Genomic DNA, 21,763 nt, shown 5'->3' on the forward strand with positions numbered 1-21,763 from the left:
AGCAAGGAATTCATAAGGTCATGCCCCAGAGTAATATGGTGAATTTAATAGAGGGAAATGGCTGGATGCCTTGTGAGCTAATGTCTGGAGGAGTGGTGGCTCTGTCTGGAGGGACAGAGTGAAACCAAGGAACCAAGCTGAGCATCTGCTGGACATGTCTGCCCAGGAGCTGTGTTGGTCAAGGTAGGGTTCTCAAGCACTGGAACGAACACACACCATGACAGAGATCACGTCACACACAGCTGTCCCCAGGCAGCACTGGAGAAATATGTTATTCAGAGGTGCTGCATAATTGGGAATATTGGTGTGAAGGACAAACCTGCAGACCCTGTTTTACACCCAGTCTGGTGTGGGTATGCCTGGAGAAGTCCCTGCTTTACTCAATGCCTGGCGTGTCAGAGCCTTGCACCGGGAATGCCCTGATCCCAAAAGGGCACCGCAGGCAAAAAGGGCGTAGCGGGACTCCCAGAGCTCAGCGCCGGACGAGTGGCGCACCTCCGACCAGCGACACTCACCCCGCACCCTGCACCCCCGAGTCGCGCTCCCGGCACGGCGACAGCAGGACCCCGCGCTCTGCTCTGCTCTGCGCGCCACCGACCTCGCACGGACCCCGCACCGACCCCGCAGCACTCCCGCGGGGGGGGCTCTGCCGCAGCGCCCGGGGCGGGCGGGGGTCCCGGGGGCGGGCGCGGGGCGGGCGCTGCGGCAGCGCGGGGCGGGCGGGCGGGCGCAGGGGGCCCGGCGGGCTCCGGGCCGCCCGTGGATGAGCACCATGCGGCTGCTGCTCCTCGCACTCCTCTTCTCCTCGTCCTTCGCCCGCGCTGGATGCGACCCCAAGATCGTCAATATCGGCGCGGTGCTSAGCACCAAGAAGCACGAGCAGATCTTCCGCGAGGCGGTGAACCAGGCCAACAAGCGGCACGGCACCTGGAAGCTCCAGCTCAATGCCACCTCCGTTACCCACAAGCCTAATGCCATCCAGATGGCCTTATCCGTCTGCGAGGACCTCATCTCCAGCCAGGTACCCTGGGACGGCGACCCCCTCCCCGCCCGGTCCCCGGCGGGACCCGAGCCACAGCCCCCGCGGCTACCCCGCCCCCGGCCCCCCGGTGTCCCTCGGTGTCCCCCGGTGTCCCCCGGTGCCTCCCGGTGACCCCCGTCCGAGCCGCGGTGTGCGGGGTCCTGCCAGGGGCCCGGGGCACCCTGCCCGCATTGCAGCCTTTATGTAAGCGTGGCCGGCTGCGCGCTCCACGCACCCCTGGGCACACACGGGCACCCGCACACAGCCCAAGCAAGCGCGGGACACCCTGGGGCACGCACGGGCAACCTCAGACACCCTGGGGCACTCATGGGCACCTACAGACACCCTGAGGCACACACAGGCGCCTGCACATCTCCAAGGCACACACGGGCACACGCATCCCCTCCAGGGGCACATTTGGGCTTGCACACACACCCCGGGGCACGCACGGCCACCTGCAACCCCCACCCGGGTCATACATGGGCTCACACACACACCTCAGAGCACACACGAGCTCACGCACACACCTCAGGGTGCACAAGGGCATCCACACATCCCCAGGGCACACACGAGTTCACAGCAGCACCCTGGGGCACGCCGGAGCACCCACACAGCCCTGGGGCACACTCGGTCACATACACACACCCCGACATACACACACCCCCCTCAGGGCACACATGGGATCACACATGCACCATGGGGTGCATGCAAGCACCCACACGAACACCAGGGCACTCACAGGCTCACACACAAAGCCCAGGCACACACAGCTCACACACACACCAGGGCACACACAGGCTCACACACACCAGGGCACACACAGGCTCACACACACACCAGGGCACACACAGCTCACACACACACCAGGGCACTCACAGGCCCCCGTGCACCGGGTGAGTGCACATACATGTTCATCCAACGCTGTGCATGCAGACAGCAACATGCGTGTACACATACACCACACACAGACACACCACGGACACGTACAGAGCTCCATGTGAGCATCCCCAAACTGTGAAGAGATATGGGCACAGGGAACACCGTGCATGTACACACACTGTGCACTCATACTTCCGTGGGAATGCCCACGGGTCGCACTTCATGTGCACACACACATTCCATGGGCACACACATTCCATATTCACACATGCACATTCCATGTTCACACAGGCGTGGCATGTGCACACATGCACTTCGGTGTGCAAACACACGCTCACACACAACACAGGTGTCTGCGTGCCAGCATGCACACCTGCTGTGACACATGGACACACACATCTGTGTGCAGGCACACAGCACACCCACTGCCACCCGCACACCCGGGACACAGGCACAGGCGACTGGGGCTGCAGACACACCAGCACAGCGTGCACAAATACACAGACACACAGACACGCACACAGACACAGCATGGACACCCGCACAGACTCGGTATGAGCTGATCCTCCCTGCTGTGTGCACGGCTCACTCTCAGCATTCCTGAGGGGTTCACCTGAAGCCTCAGTGGTGGTGGGTGCAGCCGGGGTGTCCGGGTAGCCCGTGGCCTGGCCCGTCCACGTCCCCTGCATAAGCTCTGGGTGCTGAGGCCAGCTTACCAGCCCCAGTCCCCTCAGTCGGGGGYATCGCGGGGCAGACAGGCAGGTACAAATCCACCCCCTCCTCCAACACACCCCTGCACAAGCAAAAGGTCTGCGTGGACCCGTGCGCAGATGCAAACACGCACCCGAATTGCATGAACACCCCCAGCACGGAGCCTCACACAGCCCARAGCGCAGAGAAATGCGTGTGTGCACCCAGTCTCACACAGACGGGGAGGGCAGGGRGCTGGAGGGGCCGAGTGGAGCAGAGCTGACACCTTTGCAACYCAGCTTCCCGGTGTGGAGGTGGACRATGGCTGCAGACATCCCTGRGGTGGTGGCCAAGCCGGASAGCGGGGGCTGTGCCCGAGCCCCGCTGTCCAGCGGCAGCAGGAGGRGGCTCAGCCGGTCCCGCACTGAGCCGAGGCTCCATTTGCTGCTCCGAGCTGATGGATGCCCGTGTCCGTGCCTCCTCCAGCCTYGTCCCCGCGGCAAACCCTACGGAGCGCCGGGCTGGTGGTGGCATATCCCTGCGAGAGCAGGGGCTGCGGGAGGCAGCTGAGCCGGGGCGCAGGGGGGCTGTGGGTACTGGGGTCGGGGTGCCAGGGGTGGCCGCTCTGTCCCAACGTGCAGGGGCTGTCCCAGCCGCAGGGCCCAGACCGGGCACAGGTCCCTCGGTGCTCCCTCGCTGGCGCTGAGCAGGGGGAAAGCGAGGCAGAGGAGGGGATGGCAGCCCGCGCATGCAAAATGGCTCCTGCCGGCACCTCTGTGCGGGACCGAACCGCCCGAGCCCCGCGCAGCCCCGGCGCTGCCCCCGAGCCTACTCCTGCCCCAGCGCCGTGCCCCAGCCCTGCTGGGTGCGGGTCCTCGCCCACTGTGTCAGCACGGGGCATCTCTGCCCAGGGCATCCCCTCCTCCTGCCTCCCCAGGACCTCCCCAACCTCTTCTCCAGCAATTTCTCCCTRCTCCCATGTAGGGAAGGTCTCCAGCTCCTGCCCTAGCTTCCTCTACGCTTTCCAGTGCCAAGCAAGATCCTCCCTCCTCCCCCAGACCACAGGACCCCTTCCCCAGGCATGTTGAATCCTCCTCCCCTGTCCTGGCAATCYGTCTCTCCAGCCCGAGCGCAGAGCGCATCCTGGGCCTTGGGCAGATGCTTGAAGAAGGAAATGTTATTTCCTCCAGACATCAAAGTCCTTGCACTGATTTGCCCTAGCTGGAGACCTGTCACCAGCTGGGGACATTCCTTGTGCTGTGAAAGGGCATTGGTGTAACAAAGGATCCCCCAGGGATTACCCAACTCCTTCCTCACATTTTGACACAAAATCGGATCCTGCTGGAGACCAAAAACACAGCTCTGCCATAGCAGCAGGATTTTGCCGACATCCTCCTTCTCCATTTCGGTTCAGCCCAGACCCCTGCGCCCCCTCTCCCGGGCTGAGAGCAGATTCCGGCTCCTGCCCCCGCCCTCCGGGCTCTGCTGTTCCTGTGTGCCCAGGGCCAGATGGCCGATTCGCTCCCTGCCTCTGCTCTCCCGCTCCCGCCACAGTCCCAGCTGACCACTTTGTTTGTAATGGTCCTCAGAGGGGAATTACAACCGACTATTAAATGTGTGGTTATAGAAATCGCATTACGCAGTGTGACTGGAAGGGAGATGCTTCCCTTTAATCTGTAATCCATGGAAGTTATTAGTTTAGCGAGCGGAGCGGCTGGGCAYGGCATTCCATTAGAATATAACCCTGGGCAGAGCCATCACCTCCAGCCGTGCCCCGGCCCCCCTGGCTCCCAGCACAGTCCTTGCTTCCCTGTTCCCAGCTAATTCAGTGCCATTATCGTGTTAACGTGAGGCTGTTGAACATTGCAGAAAAGAAAAGGAAAAAAAAAATCAAGCTTGATGGCCAATGTGCTCCTGTGAAATAATGTTTGTGTCATGTATCCTGTCCTACAGGTCTATGCAATATTAGTTAGTCACCCTCCTGCTCCCAACGATCACCTAACACCAACACCTGTATCATACACAGCTGGCTTCTACAGGATCCCTGTCATTGGTCTGACAACACGCATGTCTATATATTCTGATAAGGTAACTGATGCATGTTTCTGGTCTAGTACCTCATACATGTGCTGTAAATCCAGAGTGCCCGTCAGGAGGGTTAATGATGTCTACACTCTCTGTGTCTGTCTGTCCACCCTCTACAGCCCAGCCCGCAGCTCCCTCTCTCTCTCTCTCTCTCCTGCATTATTTTTTTGCAGCTGCCAGTGTTGACCTACATAGTGCCGGATGATTTCTGCAGCGCTGCTGTGCCAGGCTGCCGGGCTTGCTGCTCTCCAGCCATGGCAAAGGGCTGGCTCCTGCCCTGCTCAGTGCTGACAGCCAGGGGATCCTGGGGGCTCAGGGGCCAGTGCAGGGGCAGGAGGATCCTATTAGAGGCTGCACATGGGGCAGGATCTCTCTGAGGCTTGGAGGTTGTTTGGTTGCGTTCACTTCCCTGTGTTTGTGGGATATTGGTAGGGGAGATAACAGAGAATCCTGAGGTTTCATGTGACATTCAGTCTGGCCAGAACTCAAGACAGAGGTTCAAATTCCAGTGCCTCAAACCACTGCAGCTGTCCCTGTGGGAGCACGGAGACTCCCAGGATGGATGAGGTCCTGCYACGCATAGGCAGTGCCTGGGCCGTGAGGTGCTGCTCTGCCTTCAGCTCACAGCCCCTTTGGCAAACACCTAAAGCTTTAGCAAAGGCAAAAGGAGGAGCTGAGCAGACCCAGGCCTTCCAAATGCCATTGCAGGATTTCATCCAGGCACACGAGCTCCGTGGGTGAGATGGAGCCTCTTTCGAAGCACGAATCAGCCTTTGCTTGGAAAATGTGAATATTCACAAATGTAAATGTTCAGTGCAAAAATAGTCACTCCGCCTACATGCTAAATAAAATCAAATTTCAGGAGGGAGGAGCAGAGGCTCCCAGAGATGCATCAGCAGCACTTCTTGGCTGGAGCAGCAGCAAGGCTTGGCATCTCCCACCAGTGAAGCCACAGCAGGGTTGTCAGCAAGCCAAGACCACGGAGGGACAGTGGTCGTGGCTGGCAGGGCTGGGGACCTGCACATCCCAGCGGGGTCCCACCAGACATGGTCAGATGGGAAGGGAGAGACACAGAGCTGACAGAGCAGGCAGGAAGTATGCAGGAGGAATTTGCTCGGAGYTGCTGTGGGGAGGAAATGGATCCAATAGAAATGTCACTGAGAGGGTCCTGGTCACAGGGCCCAGGATAGCAGGGACAGGGGACCCTGCCCCTTCTGAGTCCTGCTCCATCTCTGCAGGGCTGTGCTCAGCAAAGCAGCCACCTGTCCACAGCCCTTGTGCTATCCAGCCTTGTGCTGGCCTGGAGTGCTCCTCCCAAGGGGCTGCAAGCTGCCTCTACTTCTGCCAGTTTTTTCCTAATTAAAATGTTTTCTGCGAAACAGGCTCATAAACCCCACCTAGCTCACTGCAAGGCTGGAGGAGCAACACACAGTTGCAGTGGTGACCCGGTGTGGCAGCAGGGGGATGCTCTCCATGGAATATTTGGGGTGTTGAGCGGGTTCAGGGCTGTGGGGAGCACTTGCCTGGCAGGGACAGGGAAGTGAGCCCACTCTGCCCACCCCGAGTGCCCCTCTGAGTGCTCCTGCCTGGCCTCAAACTCAGCCTCCTGCCCACCCCGCAAGGCCTGGAGCTCTGCAAGCAGAAGGAGATGGGGCAAAGGCAGGCTAGAGGAGCAAAGGATGTTGGACAGTGGAGGGGACGGCAAAGGTGGGAATGCAGTGAGGRACAGAGGGATGTGAAGGCGTGGGATAGAACAGGGCAAGGCTCTGCCATGCAGGACATGCAGGACAGGCTGGCTCATGGCACAGGGACATTCAGCTGTTCCCTTTTTTGGTTCCCAGTGATCARCTTTCTTTTTTGTTTTAATTCAGGAAATTATATCTTTCATCCTAGTTTCTATGGAAACAAGCTTGTAGGAGCACTTTGTATGTACTCCCCTAATTGGTTTCGGAGGCATAATTTAGCTAAATTTTGCAGGGGGTTGAAGTTGGGTTAATTATGGTCCTCTCGAGGCTACCAGGGGGAGGAAAGGTGTGGACCTCAGCACAGACAGGTTTGGCCAGTGAATTTTGATGCTCTCAGAGCGTTTCCAGTGGAGCACAGTGGTCCATGAGCCAGTCTCTCAACAAAGATATCTGAGGGAAGTGAGTTTCACTACTCCCAGAACTATTTGTTCTGGATGTGATATTGCAGTTATCARGATGAGCACTCTGGCTTGGCAGCCTTTGGCCTCCCTGTAGGTACCTCTCATGAAAATGTGACTTGTTCCTTTGGTGAGACTCTCACACCATTCAGCACAGGCAGGGCTGGGAAGGCAGGGTTCTCTGGAATCCCAGCCACMTCTGAGTGAGGTCAGCAGGGAATTGGGAAAAAAGCGAATCTCGAGGTAAAGGCAGCAGAGTGGTTCCCATCACTGTGGTGTCCATCACTCCAGAGRGCCCTMCATGGAGACCTCACGGATTGAGCAWTRCAAAAATCCCACCCTGACCYYCCCAAGCTGGGCCCCTGMATGGCCAGGYTGGACTGTGCTATAGTGCCCCTRTCCCCCATGGATCGCTRGGGRTGTTTCTATCTCCTTTGCATCTCAGCTGACAAATCGAGATGACATTGACATCTTGGCAACATGAAAAATGTGAGATGACACGGAGGGTGTGACAGCAAAGCCTGGGGGGAATATGCASCTCAGGAAGATCTGGTGCTGTTCACCCCCACCATGTCGGGGTGCAGGAACACCCTAGGTGCCCCGAGGGGCTGAGCCACTCACCCCCCACCCCCACCAAGCAGCTGAGGATCAGGGGTTTTAAAAAAGACCTTTCCTGCTGCTGGARGAGTTGGAAAATGGAGTTTAGACRTCCTGCACTTGGAGAGCATTTCCAATTCCAGCACCTGATCCTGGCAGTTGAAGTGAGGTCTGTCTCTATCTCTCTCTCTCCAGCCTGGGGCTGGCTTTTCTCTCTGGCTCCTGTCAGGGAACAACCTCCCGGGGTTGTTCCCTGACAGGGCTGTTCTTTGTTATTGGTCTCACTGGCAGTCCATGCTCAGCAGAAACCCTGTCAGGGTGAGAAGAGGCAAATGGGGAGAAAAGAGGCCCTTGTTGACCAGAGTCAGGGTCAGGACTCCTTCCCTGGCATCCACGAGTGATGGCTGCAGAGGCTGCTTAGGGCAGCACAGAGGGGTTGGCCCCGAGAGCAGAGGGCACAGCCCTCAGCAGGGAAGAGTAACCCTCAGCAGGGTGTGATAACCCTCAGCGGGGCAGGACAGCCCTCAGCGGGGCAGGGTAACCCTCAGCAGGGCGGTATAACGCTCAACAGGGCGGGATAACCCTCAGCGAATCGGGACAGGTCTCAGCAGGGCGGGATAACCCTCAGCAGGGCGGGATAACCCTCAGCAGGGCAGAACAGATCTCAGCAGAGCAGGACAGCCCTCAGCGGGGCGGGATAACCCTCAGCGGGGTGTGATAACCCTCAGCAGGGCGGGATAACCCTCAGCAGGGCGGGACAGCCCTCAGCAGGGCAGGGTAACCCTCAGCGGGGCGGGACAGGTCTCAGCAGGGTAGGATAGCCCTCAGCAGGGCGTGATAACCCTCAGCAGGGCAGGATAACCCTCAGCAAGTTGGGACAGCCCTCAGCAGGGTAGGGTAACCCTCAGCAGGGCAGCCTGGAATGTGTCAGAGCAGACCCGGGTAGTGCAGTGAGGGTCTGATGGAGCCTTCACATCCCAGCAGATCTCCCCATACTCTCAGGTTCCAGATGGGAGCAGGACAGAGCAGCCCCAGAGTGGCCATGGCCCAGAGGCTGCCCCATCCCTTCCTCTGTGCCCTGCAGGGAAAGGTATTTGAGAGTGCATCTGAGTCTGAGCTTGCTACCCCTCTGGCCCCAAAATCCCTCTGAGAGCACAGGTCTGAGCTATCGCAGTGCTGCCTCAGCTCCCTCCCACACCCACAGCTGTCATGTGGGCCAGTGGACAGGCTCCTTCCATGGAGACACTGCCCAATGTTTCTTTCCCATGCCCAGCTGGGGAATTGCACCAAATTTCTGGAGCTTTATAGACTGGGGGCTCTGTCAATCTCTTTGAAACTTCCCAGGGAGTGTGCTGCTAGAAGGGGGACTGACCCCACAGCCACAGGTAATGAACAAAAAGCACATTGCTCCCTTAAGACTGTAGGAGAAATCCCTGCCCCAGGCAYGGGCTGTGAGCTGGGGTGAGCCCTGGGCAGGCAGAAGGGGAGAAGGCAACAAACCCTTCAGCCAGGGACCTACACGGCCCTGACAGACACACGGACTGGCATATGGCCCTGAGTGACACACAGCCCTGCACATGGCCCTGAGTGACACACAGCCCTGAGTGACACACGGACCTGCACATGTCCCTGATGGACACTCAGACCTGCACATGGCCCCAGTGTGACACAGGGACCTGCACACAGCCCTGAGTGACACACGTGCATGGCCTGGTGGCCTCCCAGTCAAGCTCTTTCCCCTGTGGATAAAATCTCCCCTAAAAGGCACTCACAGGCATGACATGGCCTGGTGCAGGCTGGGCACAGGGATCCCAGGCATGCTCCCGCAGGGGTGGATGCCCTCTCATACTCTGTGTGTGCTTGTATCAATTATTCGCAGTTCCAAGTCCTGACCCCACACAGAATCCTCACAGAACCCCAGACTGGTTTGGGTTGGAAGGGACCTTAAAATCCATACAGCCCCACCCCTGCCATGGGCAGGGTTAGGTTCCATTGTCCCAGGCTGCTCCAAGCCCCAATGTCCAGCCTGGCCTTGGGCACTGCCAGGGATCCAGGGGCAGCCACAGCTTCTCTGGGCACCCTGTGCCAGGGCCTSCCCAYCYTCATAGGGATTATCTCAGCCTCTCAGCCATGTTCACTTCCGGTGTATTTTGGCTCCAGCCTCCTGGGTTTCTGCTGACCTTGGGCACCTGAATTTTACCTGAAACTATTTTCTGYCTTTTTGCAGCAATAGAGCAAAGTGAGGGGGCACAGGGCTGAGCACTCAGGTCTGGGTGGGTGTGGGAGGTTTTGCAGCAGGCTGGGGTTGGGATGAGCCATTTCCATGCTCACACTCCACACTCGTGGCTGGCAYTGGGCACACTCAGAGGACAGCAAGGGGTGGGGATCCTATAAAACATCCTACAATGTGGATTTGTAATGAGGAGCAGCTTTTCTGTGTGCCTGATCCAAGGGCAGGGGGTAATGACCCTCAACAACCCCCAGTTCAAGTGCTTGGAGCAGCACATGAGGGTCAGAGCTGGTGCAGCGGAGTGAGCCCACATGCTGTGCTGTCTCACAGAGACTGTGCTAAAAAGCCAGGTCTTTTGTAGCAGTTATTTGACTAAAAATGGGCTWATCAGGATGCCTAAACCATTGCATCCCCATCTTTTGCAGTGCGGCCCACATGCCCTGTGTTTCCAGGAGAGCTCTCTGCTGGGTTTCAGAGGGCTGTGACAGAGCCTCGTGGGATGTCACTGTGTGTGCAGGAATGGGGTTATCAAATCACACAAAGTTGGGTTCTCACCTGGCTCTGCACATCCCAAGCTGGGCAGGTGAACCTTTGCGCGTCTCCACTGCGGGTCATTTTTCTGGCAATCTTCAGCCCTTGCAGAGATGCTCAGGAATCCCAGGTGCTTCAAAAGCTGTGCACAGACTGCGAGTGCTCATCCTGAAGTCTCAATTCAGCATTTGCCATGTATTTTTCTTCATTATCCTGTTTGAAAACCACAATTCAGTGATMCAGGAGCTGAAGTACCACCATGACCCTTTTGACATCACCTCAGAAAGCAAATTTGCGTGGACTGTTAAACAAGGTTGTCCCCCAAAAAGTTTGCAGTAAATTGGTCCCCTGAACCCAATGAWATGTATTTAATACTTTAGAAAGCCATGATCAGTTTTTACACTGGTTTTGCAAGCTGGTTGGGAAACTAGGAAATAATTTGATGCAATATACAGAAAATTCAGAGAGTTTTTAATTTCAAAAAAAGGATTGAAATAATTTTAATAGAATTTTGCTTCCTTTTTAGCCTGTGTTTTTCTGATCTCTTTTTAATATTTGCTATTTTGTTCTTTTTCTCATATCTTTTCTATCTTGTGATTTTTTTCCCATTTCCTCTTTCATTTTCCCTGGACTTGCTCAAAGCAGTTAAAAATGCTCAGGGGTTAAAAATTAAAAATACTTAGATCCGGATGGTGTGCCCCTGGCCCAAGCTGTGCAGCTAGACATGGAAATTTCTGGGTATCTCCTCTGACTCCAAAGACATCCTGGACACTGTGTTAGTGTGGAGTCCTGGGTTGTCCTTCCATTTTTTGTCCTATGGGGCTTTTTCCCAATCCCACGAAGTAGTGCTGGTCTTGTGGGGTGAGCTGTGCTTCTCCTGCTCTTCCTGTAATTGTGATATTTGTGGTCAGTCACACTCTAAGATTCTCCTCTTGGCTCTCCTCCTTTGATGGAACACCCACCCTTCTCAGTGTCTCATCACCAGGACATATTCCCAGTGCTGTGGTGGCTTTGCTGCTGCCTCTGTCATTCCTATGTGTAGAGCTGGGGCAGGGGCAGGGACCTGCTTGCCCTGTGCAGAGGGGTCATGCTCTTCTCTGCACATTTCGTGGTCTGGTTTGACATTATCACCACATTGAGTGTGAGGAAAAARCTTTGTTTGGTGTGTCTGTCCCTCCTGTGTGTGTTCCTCCATTATGGGGGATATGGTGCCTTTTCCTTTCCAGCGGGAATTACTTTGGGCCACTGGGGGCATTCTGACCCATTCTGGGTTGGGTCTCTGGAGAAGCAGGTCTGGACAAGCCCTATTTGGTCCAGATAACCATCTCAGCCTTAGAGAAAGAAATATTATTGTGCTTTGTTTTTGTCCTCTCCAATTCAGGCCCCTGCCTCCCTCCAGCACGTAGCTGAGCTGTCAAGTAGGGTCCATGCTGAGCATAAGCACTTGCACTTCCTAATATTTGACTCCAGGGCTTTTTGGAAAGGCTCCATTTGTTTGAAAGCTCTGTCAGCTCCAGCTTTTGGTCTGATTGCTCCCCTAAGAGGGCTGTACTTAATTAGGCTAGAATTGCTATTGCACAATCACCCAACCATAAAGATGTCATTAACCAAATCAGAGAGGTTTGCTGGGACACGGCTCCAGAGCTGCCTCCTCCTGCTTGCTGCTGCTGCAGAACAGGCTGACCTAGAAACAGCCAGGGACCATGTTATAAAACTGCCTTTTGGAACTTCTGCCATGGCAAATAAAGAATGCACAGCTGCCTGTACCAACCTCTTGCCTTCTCAATGGAATTCTTTTTCTTTTTGATGTCCATTGCCTGGTAATTATTTCAAAAGGTTGAAAGGCAAGGCTATATTTGCACTGAACAATGCTGRCCATTCATGGCTCAATAGGGTTTTTCCTCTCTATGCATTTATGGACCACAAAGCAGAAACCCCTCTTTGCCATGCTCTGGATTAACCACAGAGAGGTACAAAATCATATCCAGGGTTTGCCTCCCATCCAGAAGGAAGKATGCAGGTCCCAGAGGTTAGCACAAGGTGTGCATCCCAGAGRCCTTCCCAAAATGKSTTTGTGATCCCWGCCCTGTCCCTGTCCCTGACAAGCCCACAGTCTGTGTTGAGCTCTTGTTCTTCCTTGCAGAGCATCCACCTGTCCTTTTTGCGCACGGTCCCACCTTACTCTCACCAGGCCAATGTCTGGTTTGAGATGATGAGAGTCTTCAACTGGAACCACGTCATTCTGATAGTCAGTGACGACCATGAGGGTCGTGCTGCACAAAAGAAGCTGGAGACCCTCTTGGAGGAGAAAGAGTCCAAGGTCAGTTCCTGAATATTGTCTTGTAGCTTTGTTTAAGCAACAACAACAAAACTAGAAGTCTTGGGCTGTTGTATGTATGTAGATTTCTGTATGTAAAACACCTTTTCTTTCCATTGTAACATGGCTAACATGCTTAAAGCATCAACAGTGTCTGACTAGTACCTGACAGAACTTTGTACTTTATTCATTTCACTTGCTTTGCCATGGTCAAAATCTCCTACATGTAAATCAACTACAAAATGAAGGGAAGGATAACCTGGAGCTCTGCAAATGCCTCRCCCAAGATTCCCAGCCAAGGAGAGGACCAGTCGCTCAGCTTAGGGAAGCACCTGCCCCMTTGCAGCCACCCCGGGGCCAAAGCAGACCCAGCAGTGCCAAACCCACCCCGAAAAGCAGCTTCTGAATTGGCTCTTGGGAGCTCACCTTAGCGGCTTAGGAGGGGCAGGGCAGCCTAGGGCTGCAATGACCCTGTCTGTAGAGCTGTCGGCCCGTTCCCATCTCCATCGAAGCACATGCCAAACACTGCTTTCCTGACACCCCATGCTGTCACACAAGGCAGGTGTGGGAGCAGCTTCCCCGAGAAGGTGCCTTGCACCTACACTCAGGGCCAGCAGGGAGCAGGGAGGGAGGCATGGGAAGGGCCCCGAGGTGCAGGAGGACAAACCACAGAACCACAGACCTGTGACATGGAGGGAAAGAACGGAATGAGTGCTCAAGACCAGCAGAGAAGGAGAGCACAGGAAGCTGTTYGGCTGCAATCTGAAAGGCAAGGAACCACCTCCTGCTCTACGGGATGAAGTCCCAGAACATCCTCTTCCCCAGGGCAGAGTGAGGTCCCCTACAGATGGTCAAAGTCTGAGTTCATTCAAGTCTCCAGCAGCATCAGGGCAAGCACCCGTTTGGGGCTGCTCCCTCCTGGGTCACAGTACTGCTCTTTCCAGCCCCACCTGCAGCTGCTGGACCTTTGGCAGTCTCTGAGCTATTGAGGAGATGTGGCCATAGACGCTTCTTGTGCTTGGAGTTGGTGGCTGAGCTGACAGACCAGACCCTGTGATGGCCCTTCACCACCTCCCTGGAGGAACAGCTGGTGCAGGCTGGCACGAGCAACACTGACCATCAGACTCCTGTTTTTGGCAGTGATTTTCAAGAATTTTCATCCTTGCCGCATCCCAGGCCATGGTGAGGCATTGACGTGCCACCAGCCCCAGTGGGATCCCCCTGCCTCCAAAGGCAGTTTCCCACTGGGTAACAGCAGGACACTATTTTTCTCCAAAGCCTCCTCCAAGCACAATGTCCCTCACAGGGAGAACCATTGTCACTCTCTCATCCCTTTCCTTGAATCTTTGGGTTCCGACTTTCTGTTTTCCTGCAGTTCCCGTGCATCCCCTTTTCCTGTTCTCTCTCATGCCTCCACCATTTTGCTCCCAGGCACAGAGTGTATTTCTTCTTCAGCCTGTCCATCCCACAGGAAAGCCTTTGAGACCTGGAGCTTGAAAGATGGAGAGGGAGGGTCTGTCCCCAGATCTTCCCCATATTTGCACTGCATCTACAACATGTCTTGGTGTCCCTGGCAGCCTCTGGGCTGCTGCAGATGCCCTGGCCACTCTCYAGCCCAGGGCACCTGCTCTGTCCCTGTAGGTTCACCCTATCTTCCCTTTGGGGTGTGCCACTGCATCTTGTTCCTTTTACCTTTGAGAAAAGGTCTGACTGGTCTTGCAGGTGCTGGATACCCTGCTGGGGTTTTCCTTCTCCCTCAATCTCTTCTCTCCAATTTCCCTTCTGTTCTGTAAGCACTGATGTGCTTACTCTTTGCATGCCATGAAATTTTACCATGGGCGCCACCCAAGCCTCTCCAAGGCCAGCCTGGGCCCTGGGGAGGGAGCAGGCAGGAGACTAGATCTGGACCTCTCAAGGCTTGGATCACAACCCCTGAGGACGTGGAAGACCTGTTGTGGGCCAGAGACTCCCCTGCCCATGTTGCTTTGCCCCTGGACTCTGTGCCAGCCTTGTGTGCCATCCAGGCACTGCTGTGTGGATCTGCACTTCCAGCAGCACTCTGARCCAGTGCTCAGGCCATACTGGCCAGCCCTGGAGTGCCCCATGTGCTGGCCTTGTCCTGGGGCTGGCTGCAGGAACTCAGCTTGGAGCTGTGGCTCCACCCAGCACAGCTCTGCTTGTTCTTCTGGGCAGGCCACTGGTGCTGCTGGGGCTCAGGAGGGAGTGCTGGACACTGAAATCAGGACCTCTCCAGGGCAGAGGTGGCAGGTCCCTGCTGTGCTGGCTGCCTTTCTCTGGGGCAGTGGCATTCATGAAGGTGGCAACTTCTTGAGTGAATGCAGAAGAATATGATGAAAAGGGAACTTCTGATTTGTGGGTCCCCGTGTGAAASATGAGGAACGGAGAAGGGCTGCAGGACCACATAGAAAAATGGGAAGAAGAGAAGATATTACTAGGCTAGTTCTGGAAACAGGGCTAGTGAGAGGGACAGGTGATCAGGTGCCAACTTTGTTGCACCTGAGACTCTGCTGACCAGCCCGGGTCAAGGTGCCAACATATCCCAGGAAATTCTGGTTGGAGGTTGAAACATGGATGACCAAGTTTTGGCTACATTGACAGTGCCTGGGGAGAAGTGACTGGTGTTCCCTCACTGGAGAACATTTCTGCTGTCCTGTTTGCACCTCTGCTCTCCTCTGAGCAGTTGTTGCTCCACAGCTCACTGCAGTCCCAGCAGRAGCCACTGCAGAAATTCTCACTGTGGTTGTCATCAGAAATGAAGGCAGATCTGGGCTCCAAGTAGATTTTGCCTCCTCAGACACTATTCCTTGCCAGGACCCAATTTCTTTGATCAGTGAAAAACTTGTTGGGCTGCATCCAAGGGGAAGAAAGGAAAGATCACACGGCGGCATGGAAAGGAGACCTGGCAAAATGTCCTGCCAAAGACTGGCCTGAATGCTCAGGAAAAGGCAAGCTGTTTGGTTTGGAAAACAAGATGAAGAGAAACCTGTCTGTCTGAGGAACAGCCTGGGAACATGAACCCCTTGCCTGTCRGGGCTGCAAAGGGTCTGGTTCCTGGTAGGGATCTGTTGCCATGACATCCTGGAAAAATGGAGATGAGAGTAGAGCTGTGTCCCACAGCCCATGTACCCAGATAAGGGACACTCAGCTGGGGTGGGGTCAAGGAGAAGATGTCAGGCTATGTCCCACCAAAACCTGCCCAGGTCTCTCCTGAAGGCACCATCAGGTTGCTGTTACTGGGCTGGGCCCAGGGGCTGTTCCCAGGACCATCCCAAGGCTCTGTGCATACTGCTGCGGGGTCAGGGCTCTGAAAGCAGAGGCTGTTGGCCCTCAGCACACTGCCTGTACCAGAGGAAACCTCCAGCAATAGTTCCCTGCCCCAGGCTCCTCTGGGGCCCAGCAGCACAAGTGGCTGAGGCAGTAGAAAAGGGCAGAAGCATCATCTCTGCTCCCATCCGTTATCTCCGGGGTCAGCGCACGCCCCAAGTCCTGGTGGGATGCTCCAGTCGCCAGCGTGAGGTCACCAAGCAGTGAGCCCCACTAGCCACACTTAGGGACAGGTTTATGGGCACCCTGGTCTYGGGTAGCTGCCCCTCCCAGGGCCACTCTGCGCTGCAGAGCCATGAGGTGCCCTGGGCCCACCCCAAGGACCAGGTAAAAGCTGCAATGTCATCCCATGTTCACCATTGCTCCATATCGCCACGCTTTGAGCAACACACGACGTAGAGAACTTTATCTTTCTCCTTTGGATGTCAACAGAGCTCAAGGAGCTGCTCCCTCCTTTCAGGGGGTGAGAGGTTCAGCTGAGACACCTCACTTTGCTATGAACTCTCTGAGGGTGGACAGGATTCTAATGCTGATAGTGATGCTAGCATTGCTAATACTCTTAACTGTAACAGTTTGCCTTTATCCAGCACTTGCCGTACACAACATTTTGTCCTTTACTTCCACAGTAATTCCATGGAAATCCCACCACTTAGGTCCTTAGATTGTTTCTGAGCTTAAGATAAAAATTTCTTGCTGAAGAATTCCCCAACTGCATCGCACCAGCTGTGACACTCAGGCTTTGCTCTCATATTGCTCCGTGACGCTCCTGTGAGAGCTGAGGCACAATCTCTCCTGATAGTGGTTTTTGCGAGCTCCAGCGTTATAGAGACCCTTTAGCAAACAGTGGAGGAGGAGGTGGATGTTGGATTGCTTTACTACACGTCATTTTCAACTGTTTATAATATTCTTCTGTGTCTACATATTTTCTCTGTGCACATTATTCATCAGAGTAAAAAAAGGAACTATGAAAACCTCGACCAACTTTCCTATGACAACAAGCGAGGACCCAAGGTATATATGCATGGAAATGCACGCCGCCCACCAACCTAACTAGCAAATGAAAAATAGCCACAGCCAACAGAAAAATAAAAAAAAAAAAAAAAAAAAAAAAAAAAAAAAAAAAAAAAAAAAAAAAAAAAAAAAAAAAAAAGAGAAAAAAAGAAAATAAGAGAAAGAAAAAAAAAAATCCATGACTATGTTTCTTGGTAGCACGTTTTTATGTTGAGATAGTTTGGTTTGGACTTGAGAATGGAAACTTAGCCAGCTGACCCTGGAAGGATTTCTTTTTGAAACATGCATGTGAACCAGTAATTAACTTGCAAGTTCTTTTTTTTTTTGAAAAGTTGAACCAACCCCCTTTCCTCCCCAAAGGAAACGGTTCCTTGGTGTAAGTTGCTCATTTTGATTCCCAAAGGTTAACCCCGTGCAATATGTTTTTTTCATTTCCCATGTTTTTGAAAAACAACACTCGTTTGAGTTTTCAATTGCATTTCAAAGCCTTTTTCTCTTTCCTGTACAATGCACGCCTCTTTTTGGGTCTTGATTGACTTCAGTTTGCATGCACAGTGCAAAAAAAAAAAAAAAATTAAAAAATAAAACAACCAAAAAGCAAAAACCTTGAAAGAGAAAGGAAGGAAGGAAAGAAAGAAAAGAAAGAAAGGAAAGGAAAAGAAAAAAATAACTGTAACCAACCTTATTTAGCAGACTTTTGAGCAGTTTAATGAATTCTCTTGACCCTTTTCTAGATAGCATGGCTCTCACCACCAGTCTTGGGGCTCCCTCACTAACCAGYTTTGCTCACACTAATCACAGGCTGAGAAAGTGCTTCAGTTTGAYCCTGGAACCAAAAATGTGACATCGCTGCTGCTGGAGGCGAAGGAGCTGGAGGCCAGGGTCATCATCCTCTCTGCCAGGTAAGGCTACGCTATGCCTTCCCCTCCCTGCTCTGATTGCCTCTCTCCCAGCACTTCCCCATGATGGAGTCAATGCAGATTTGGTGTTTATCATCCTTCCAAGGAGCCTGAGGGAAACCCCACACACAGCCCCCTGTCCCAGGCAGCGGTGGGTGCTGTGCTGTGCTGGACATGCTGCTGGCCAGCGAGTGACAATCCCGAGTGTGGCTGACAGTCCTTCCCTGGATGTCCCACAGAAGCAGCCGTAGTTACTGATGGCCTGTCCCAGTCCAGCTATGAAGCGAGGGTCTCATGGCCCCTATGCCCATAGCATAAGGACTGGGCCAGATATGCAGATGCTCAGCAGTGCTGGGAGTGTGGAATCAAGTGAAGTTGACAGGAAGGTTCCCATTGCATCAAGGATTTATCTATTGCCCAGGAGAACCAGTTGTTAGAGAAAGGCTAACTGAGGTTGTTTCTTCCCTGGTTCTGCCACACCCTTGGGATGTGGAAAAAAGGGCCACGTGGCACCTGGAGCCACATTGCTGTTCTCTTCTTGTCGTTGCAGCGAGGATGACGCGGCCACGGTGTACAGATCAGCAGCCATGCTCAACATGACGGGCTCCGGCTACGTGTGGCTGGTGGGGGAGCGGGAGATCTCGGGCAATGCCCTGCGCTATGCCCCTGATGGTAGGCACCTCCTGAGCTCCTGCCCCGCTGCAGCCAGGCTGGAGGAGCCGGATGGAACCAGGATGAGGGGCCCCTGCTCTCCCAGGGACCCCTCGGCCAGGGGGAACATGATGCCATGGTGGTCCTGAATGGAGGGTTCCACACTTTGCTCCCCACTCGCTTTGCCAGCACGGGGATTTAGCCTTGGCCATGATGCAATGCCCCAAATCCATGTCACCGAGCCTTTGCAAGCTGATTGTCTCCTGGGGGAAGGCTTGAGTGGGGCAGGGGATGGATCTCAGGGTGTCAGTGGTACTCTGAGCTGTCCCCAGCARGGCCGTGCCGGCCCAGCCCTGCCAGCCCCGCCTGCTCCTGCCTGAAGTTCAGACAACTTCCCACTGAATCCGAGGGATCTTCAGCTTGTACCCATGTGCTCTCTGTCCCCAAGCCCTGGGCATGGCAGTAATGCTGGAGCAGCTGGCTTGCCCAGGAATGCTGACCCACTTCCCTGCTCTGTCCGCGGCAGGAGTGATCGGTTTGCAGCTCATCAACGGCAAGAACGAGTCAGCCCACATCAGTGACGCTGTCGCCGTGGTGGCCCAGGCTGTGCACGACTTGTTTGAGAAGGAGAATATCACAGACCCCCCGCGGGGCTGCGTGGGCAACACCAACATCTGGAAGACAGGACCCCTTTTTAAGAGGTATTGGGGAGAGGGGCCCTGCTGGAAGGAGCAGAGGACCTGCTGGGGGAGAGCTGGAAAAGGTGGGAGCATGTGGAAAATGTGCAGGAGGACATGGTGGCTTTGTTCAGGGTACCTGATGCTAAAGCTTTGGAGCATGTAGTACAGGGCTGCCTGGACTCTCCTGCATGATTTGGATGTAAGGGCTACATCCCTCCCAGAAAACTATCCCAGGCATGGGCTCAGGAATGACACACAGTTTTTCCAGGCTGTTTAGGAGTCATCCTGGTCTCTAGCACCAATTCAGTCCATGTCAACCCATGCTACCCTGGGCAATGCTTAGACAGCTGGGGTGCATGGACAGGGAATGACTCTTGGAGCAAAAGATCTGGTAGCCATGGTCTCCTCCAGTCTGGATCTTAATTCCATGGGTGGAAGTGGAGAGAGGGGGGGTTTCTGCCAAATCAAGGTAGGGGGCTATTTCTGTCACATTTTATCTTGGTGCTGCATACATGTTTCCTGCTGAACATTCCAAGTGCTGTGACATGGGTCCCGTGCTGCAAGCAGGGCTTGGTGGCAAGAGATCTCCATGCATGGGACAGGTTGCTGCTGGCTATAGCAAAGCCTGGTGCTGTGGATTTGGAGGGTGGGGTGTCACATTTGGGAGCATGTGCCTATGGGGTCCTGCTGCCAGGGGCAGGGGGAGCAGCAGACCCTGCATGCGCTTCCAGACCCCAGTCCCTGTGCATCACTGCAGGTTCTGTTGAGCATGAGACCTGCAAAGCCTGGAGATTGTTTTAGAGGCATTTCTGGCACCCTCTGCAGTGCCAGTCTGTGGCATGAGTGAGTCAAAGCTGTTCTTCATGAGTGGCTCAGGTGATCCTTGTGTGTCTTCACAACCATCTTCCCAGGCTTTGGGGGCTGGTTCTCCCCTTGGCAGCGTTTGCGTGTGCCTGGGGCACTCCCCAGGCTGGGAAGGGTGCAGATACAGCTCCAGAAGCTGGAGCACGGACACTCCTCCCATGGAACCCCCAGAAGGAAGGGTCCTTGGGTGCTATGGGACAGAGCACTCCTGAAGGGAATGACACTGATAAGGTGGAAAACCATGGGCAATGATGGTAGACATGGTAGTTTGGAAAACAGTTTGGAAAACTGACTCCATCAACCAGGAGAGGATGACCACAGGTCTRTGAACGGACCACAGGTAGCCTTGGCTGGACTTCTACAGGGTAGTGGGCATATGCCAGGTAACTGAGAGGAGGCATTTGCCTTTCTGATGCCTTGTGAGGTGTCTCAATGGCCACAGCAGGTTTTCTAGGTTGTCCCYGCTGTGTTTCTCTCCATAGGGTGTTGATGTCCTCCAAGTACTCGGAGGGTGTCACTGGCCGGGTGGAGTTCAATGAGGACGGAGACAGGAAGTTTGCCAACTACAGCATCATGAACCTGCAGAATCGGAAATTGGTCCAGGTTGGGATCTACAACGGCAGCAATGTATGTGGAGGCATGGACTTGGTGGGAGGGATTGGGCACYGGAGTGTCCATCTATGGCCTCATGTCCATCTGCTTCCTCTGGGATCCATCACAGGTCTTGACCAAYGACAGGAAGATCATCTGGCCAGGGGGCGAGACAGAGAAACCTCAAGGCTATCAGATGTCAACCAAGCTGAAGGTAAGACAAACAGCATTAGAGGCAGAGCTCCTCAGCCTGCAGCTGGCARCAGCATCTGCAAGACCAGGAGAGGATATGGGAGAGAAATAGAGAGAGTACTGGAGGGTGTCAATCTAGTCGATCTAGATAGTGTGGCAGGCATCCTTGAGTTTGGAAAGAGACAGATGGGAAATGGAGGTGAGAGAAAASAGCAAAGAAAGGGTGGAGGGACAAGGTATTCACCACTCCTCATAGCTTGGGGCAGAGGACACCTGTCACAGGTTTGCAAGAGATGCAAGGATGGTCTCCTTTGGCCAAGGCATGGTCCAGCTCTATTAGACAGTGCAGAGGCYACTTGGAAACAGATTCAAAAGGACGTCAAACCCTCTTGTAAAGGCAGMAAGGCTGAACTCAGGAAATCCCTGGGGAGCTGATAGCCAGAAGTTGGAGGTGACATTAGTGGAAGGTCCCTCCAGTCTTGCATTTCTTCTCCTGCTCTTCCCTTAAGCATTGCCTGGCAGCCACTTTAGCGGCTGGATCCCACTTTAGAGGCTGGATCCTGGCCAGGCTGATCTTACCAGTATGGCCATTCATTTGTGCTACTGTCCATTTGCCCAGCAAGGAAATCCCCTTCCCTCTGGCAGTGAGCCCTAGTCCCTGAAGAGGTGCTGTGGGCACACTGGGATTGCTGCTTTTGTGAAAGGTCCAAGGCAGGACTGAAACACTGGCATTACCTTGGGGCAGTGTGACAATGTCCAGAGCCCCTTTCCAGGCACTCATCCTGGCTCTCCCATCAGTCTTCTGTTAGGAACAGAGACTCTGGGGCTCAGGTGAAAGTGCCACATGAAGGAGGGTGCTGACWTGGCTGCTCCTCATCTTGGGTGCAGGGAAAGCAAATGTTCTTAGTGGTGGCCTTGGCAATGCTGTGTTAACAGTTGGATTTCATGACCTTAAAGGTCTTTTCCAGCCTAAAGAATTCTCTGATTCTCCATGCCAAAGCCAGATCCTGCTGCTGGGCTGAGATGGCAGCTGGGGA

General features: G+C 54.5%; 1 protein-coding gene across 9 annotated transcripts in view; it reads left to right on the forward strand.

The window, feature by feature from the left end:
• Nucleotides 1-756: 756 nt before the first annotated feature.
• The window catches only part of GRIN1 (glutamate ionotropic receptor NMDA type subunit 1), a 38,934-nt gene continuing 17,927 nt past the window's right edge, over nucleotides 757-21,763 (forward strand). For 6 of the 9 annotated variants that reach the window (XM_057379788.1, XM_057379790.1, XM_057379793.1 and 3 more), the window contains exons 1-9: nucleotides 757-1,021; nucleotides 4,544-4,678; nucleotides 12,320-12,496; nucleotides 16,787-16,849; nucleotides 17,651-17,751; nucleotides 18,299-18,420; nucleotides 18,926-19,100; nucleotides 20,426-20,570; nucleotides 20,665-20,748. In XM_057379788.1, the coding sequence (XP_057235771.1) occupies nucleotides 764-1,021; nucleotides 4,544-4,678; nucleotides 12,320-12,496; nucleotides 16,787-16,849; nucleotides 17,651-17,751; nucleotides 18,299-18,420; nucleotides 18,926-19,100; nucleotides 20,426-20,570; nucleotides 20,665-20,748 (1,260 nt within the window). In that variant the 5' untranslated portion in view covers nucleotides 757-763. The remainder of the gene's footprint in view (nucleotides 1,022-4,543; nucleotides 4,679-12,319; nucleotides 12,497-16,786; nucleotides 16,850-17,650; nucleotides 17,752-18,298; nucleotides 18,421-18,925; nucleotides 19,101-20,425; nucleotides 20,571-20,664; nucleotides 20,749-21,763) is intronic. The other 3 variants (XM_057379789.1, XM_057379795.1, XM_057379787.1) reach the window with 1 other exon arrangement.

Source organism: Malurus melanocephalus, unplaced genomic scaffold (assembly GCF_030028575.1).
Source record: "Malurus melanocephalus ecotype Western Australia unplaced genomic scaffold, MMel_1.1 scaffold_424, whole genome shotgun sequence".
Lineage (NCBI taxonomy): Eukaryota > Metazoa > Chordata > Aves > Passeriformes > Maluridae > Malurus > Malurus melanocephalus.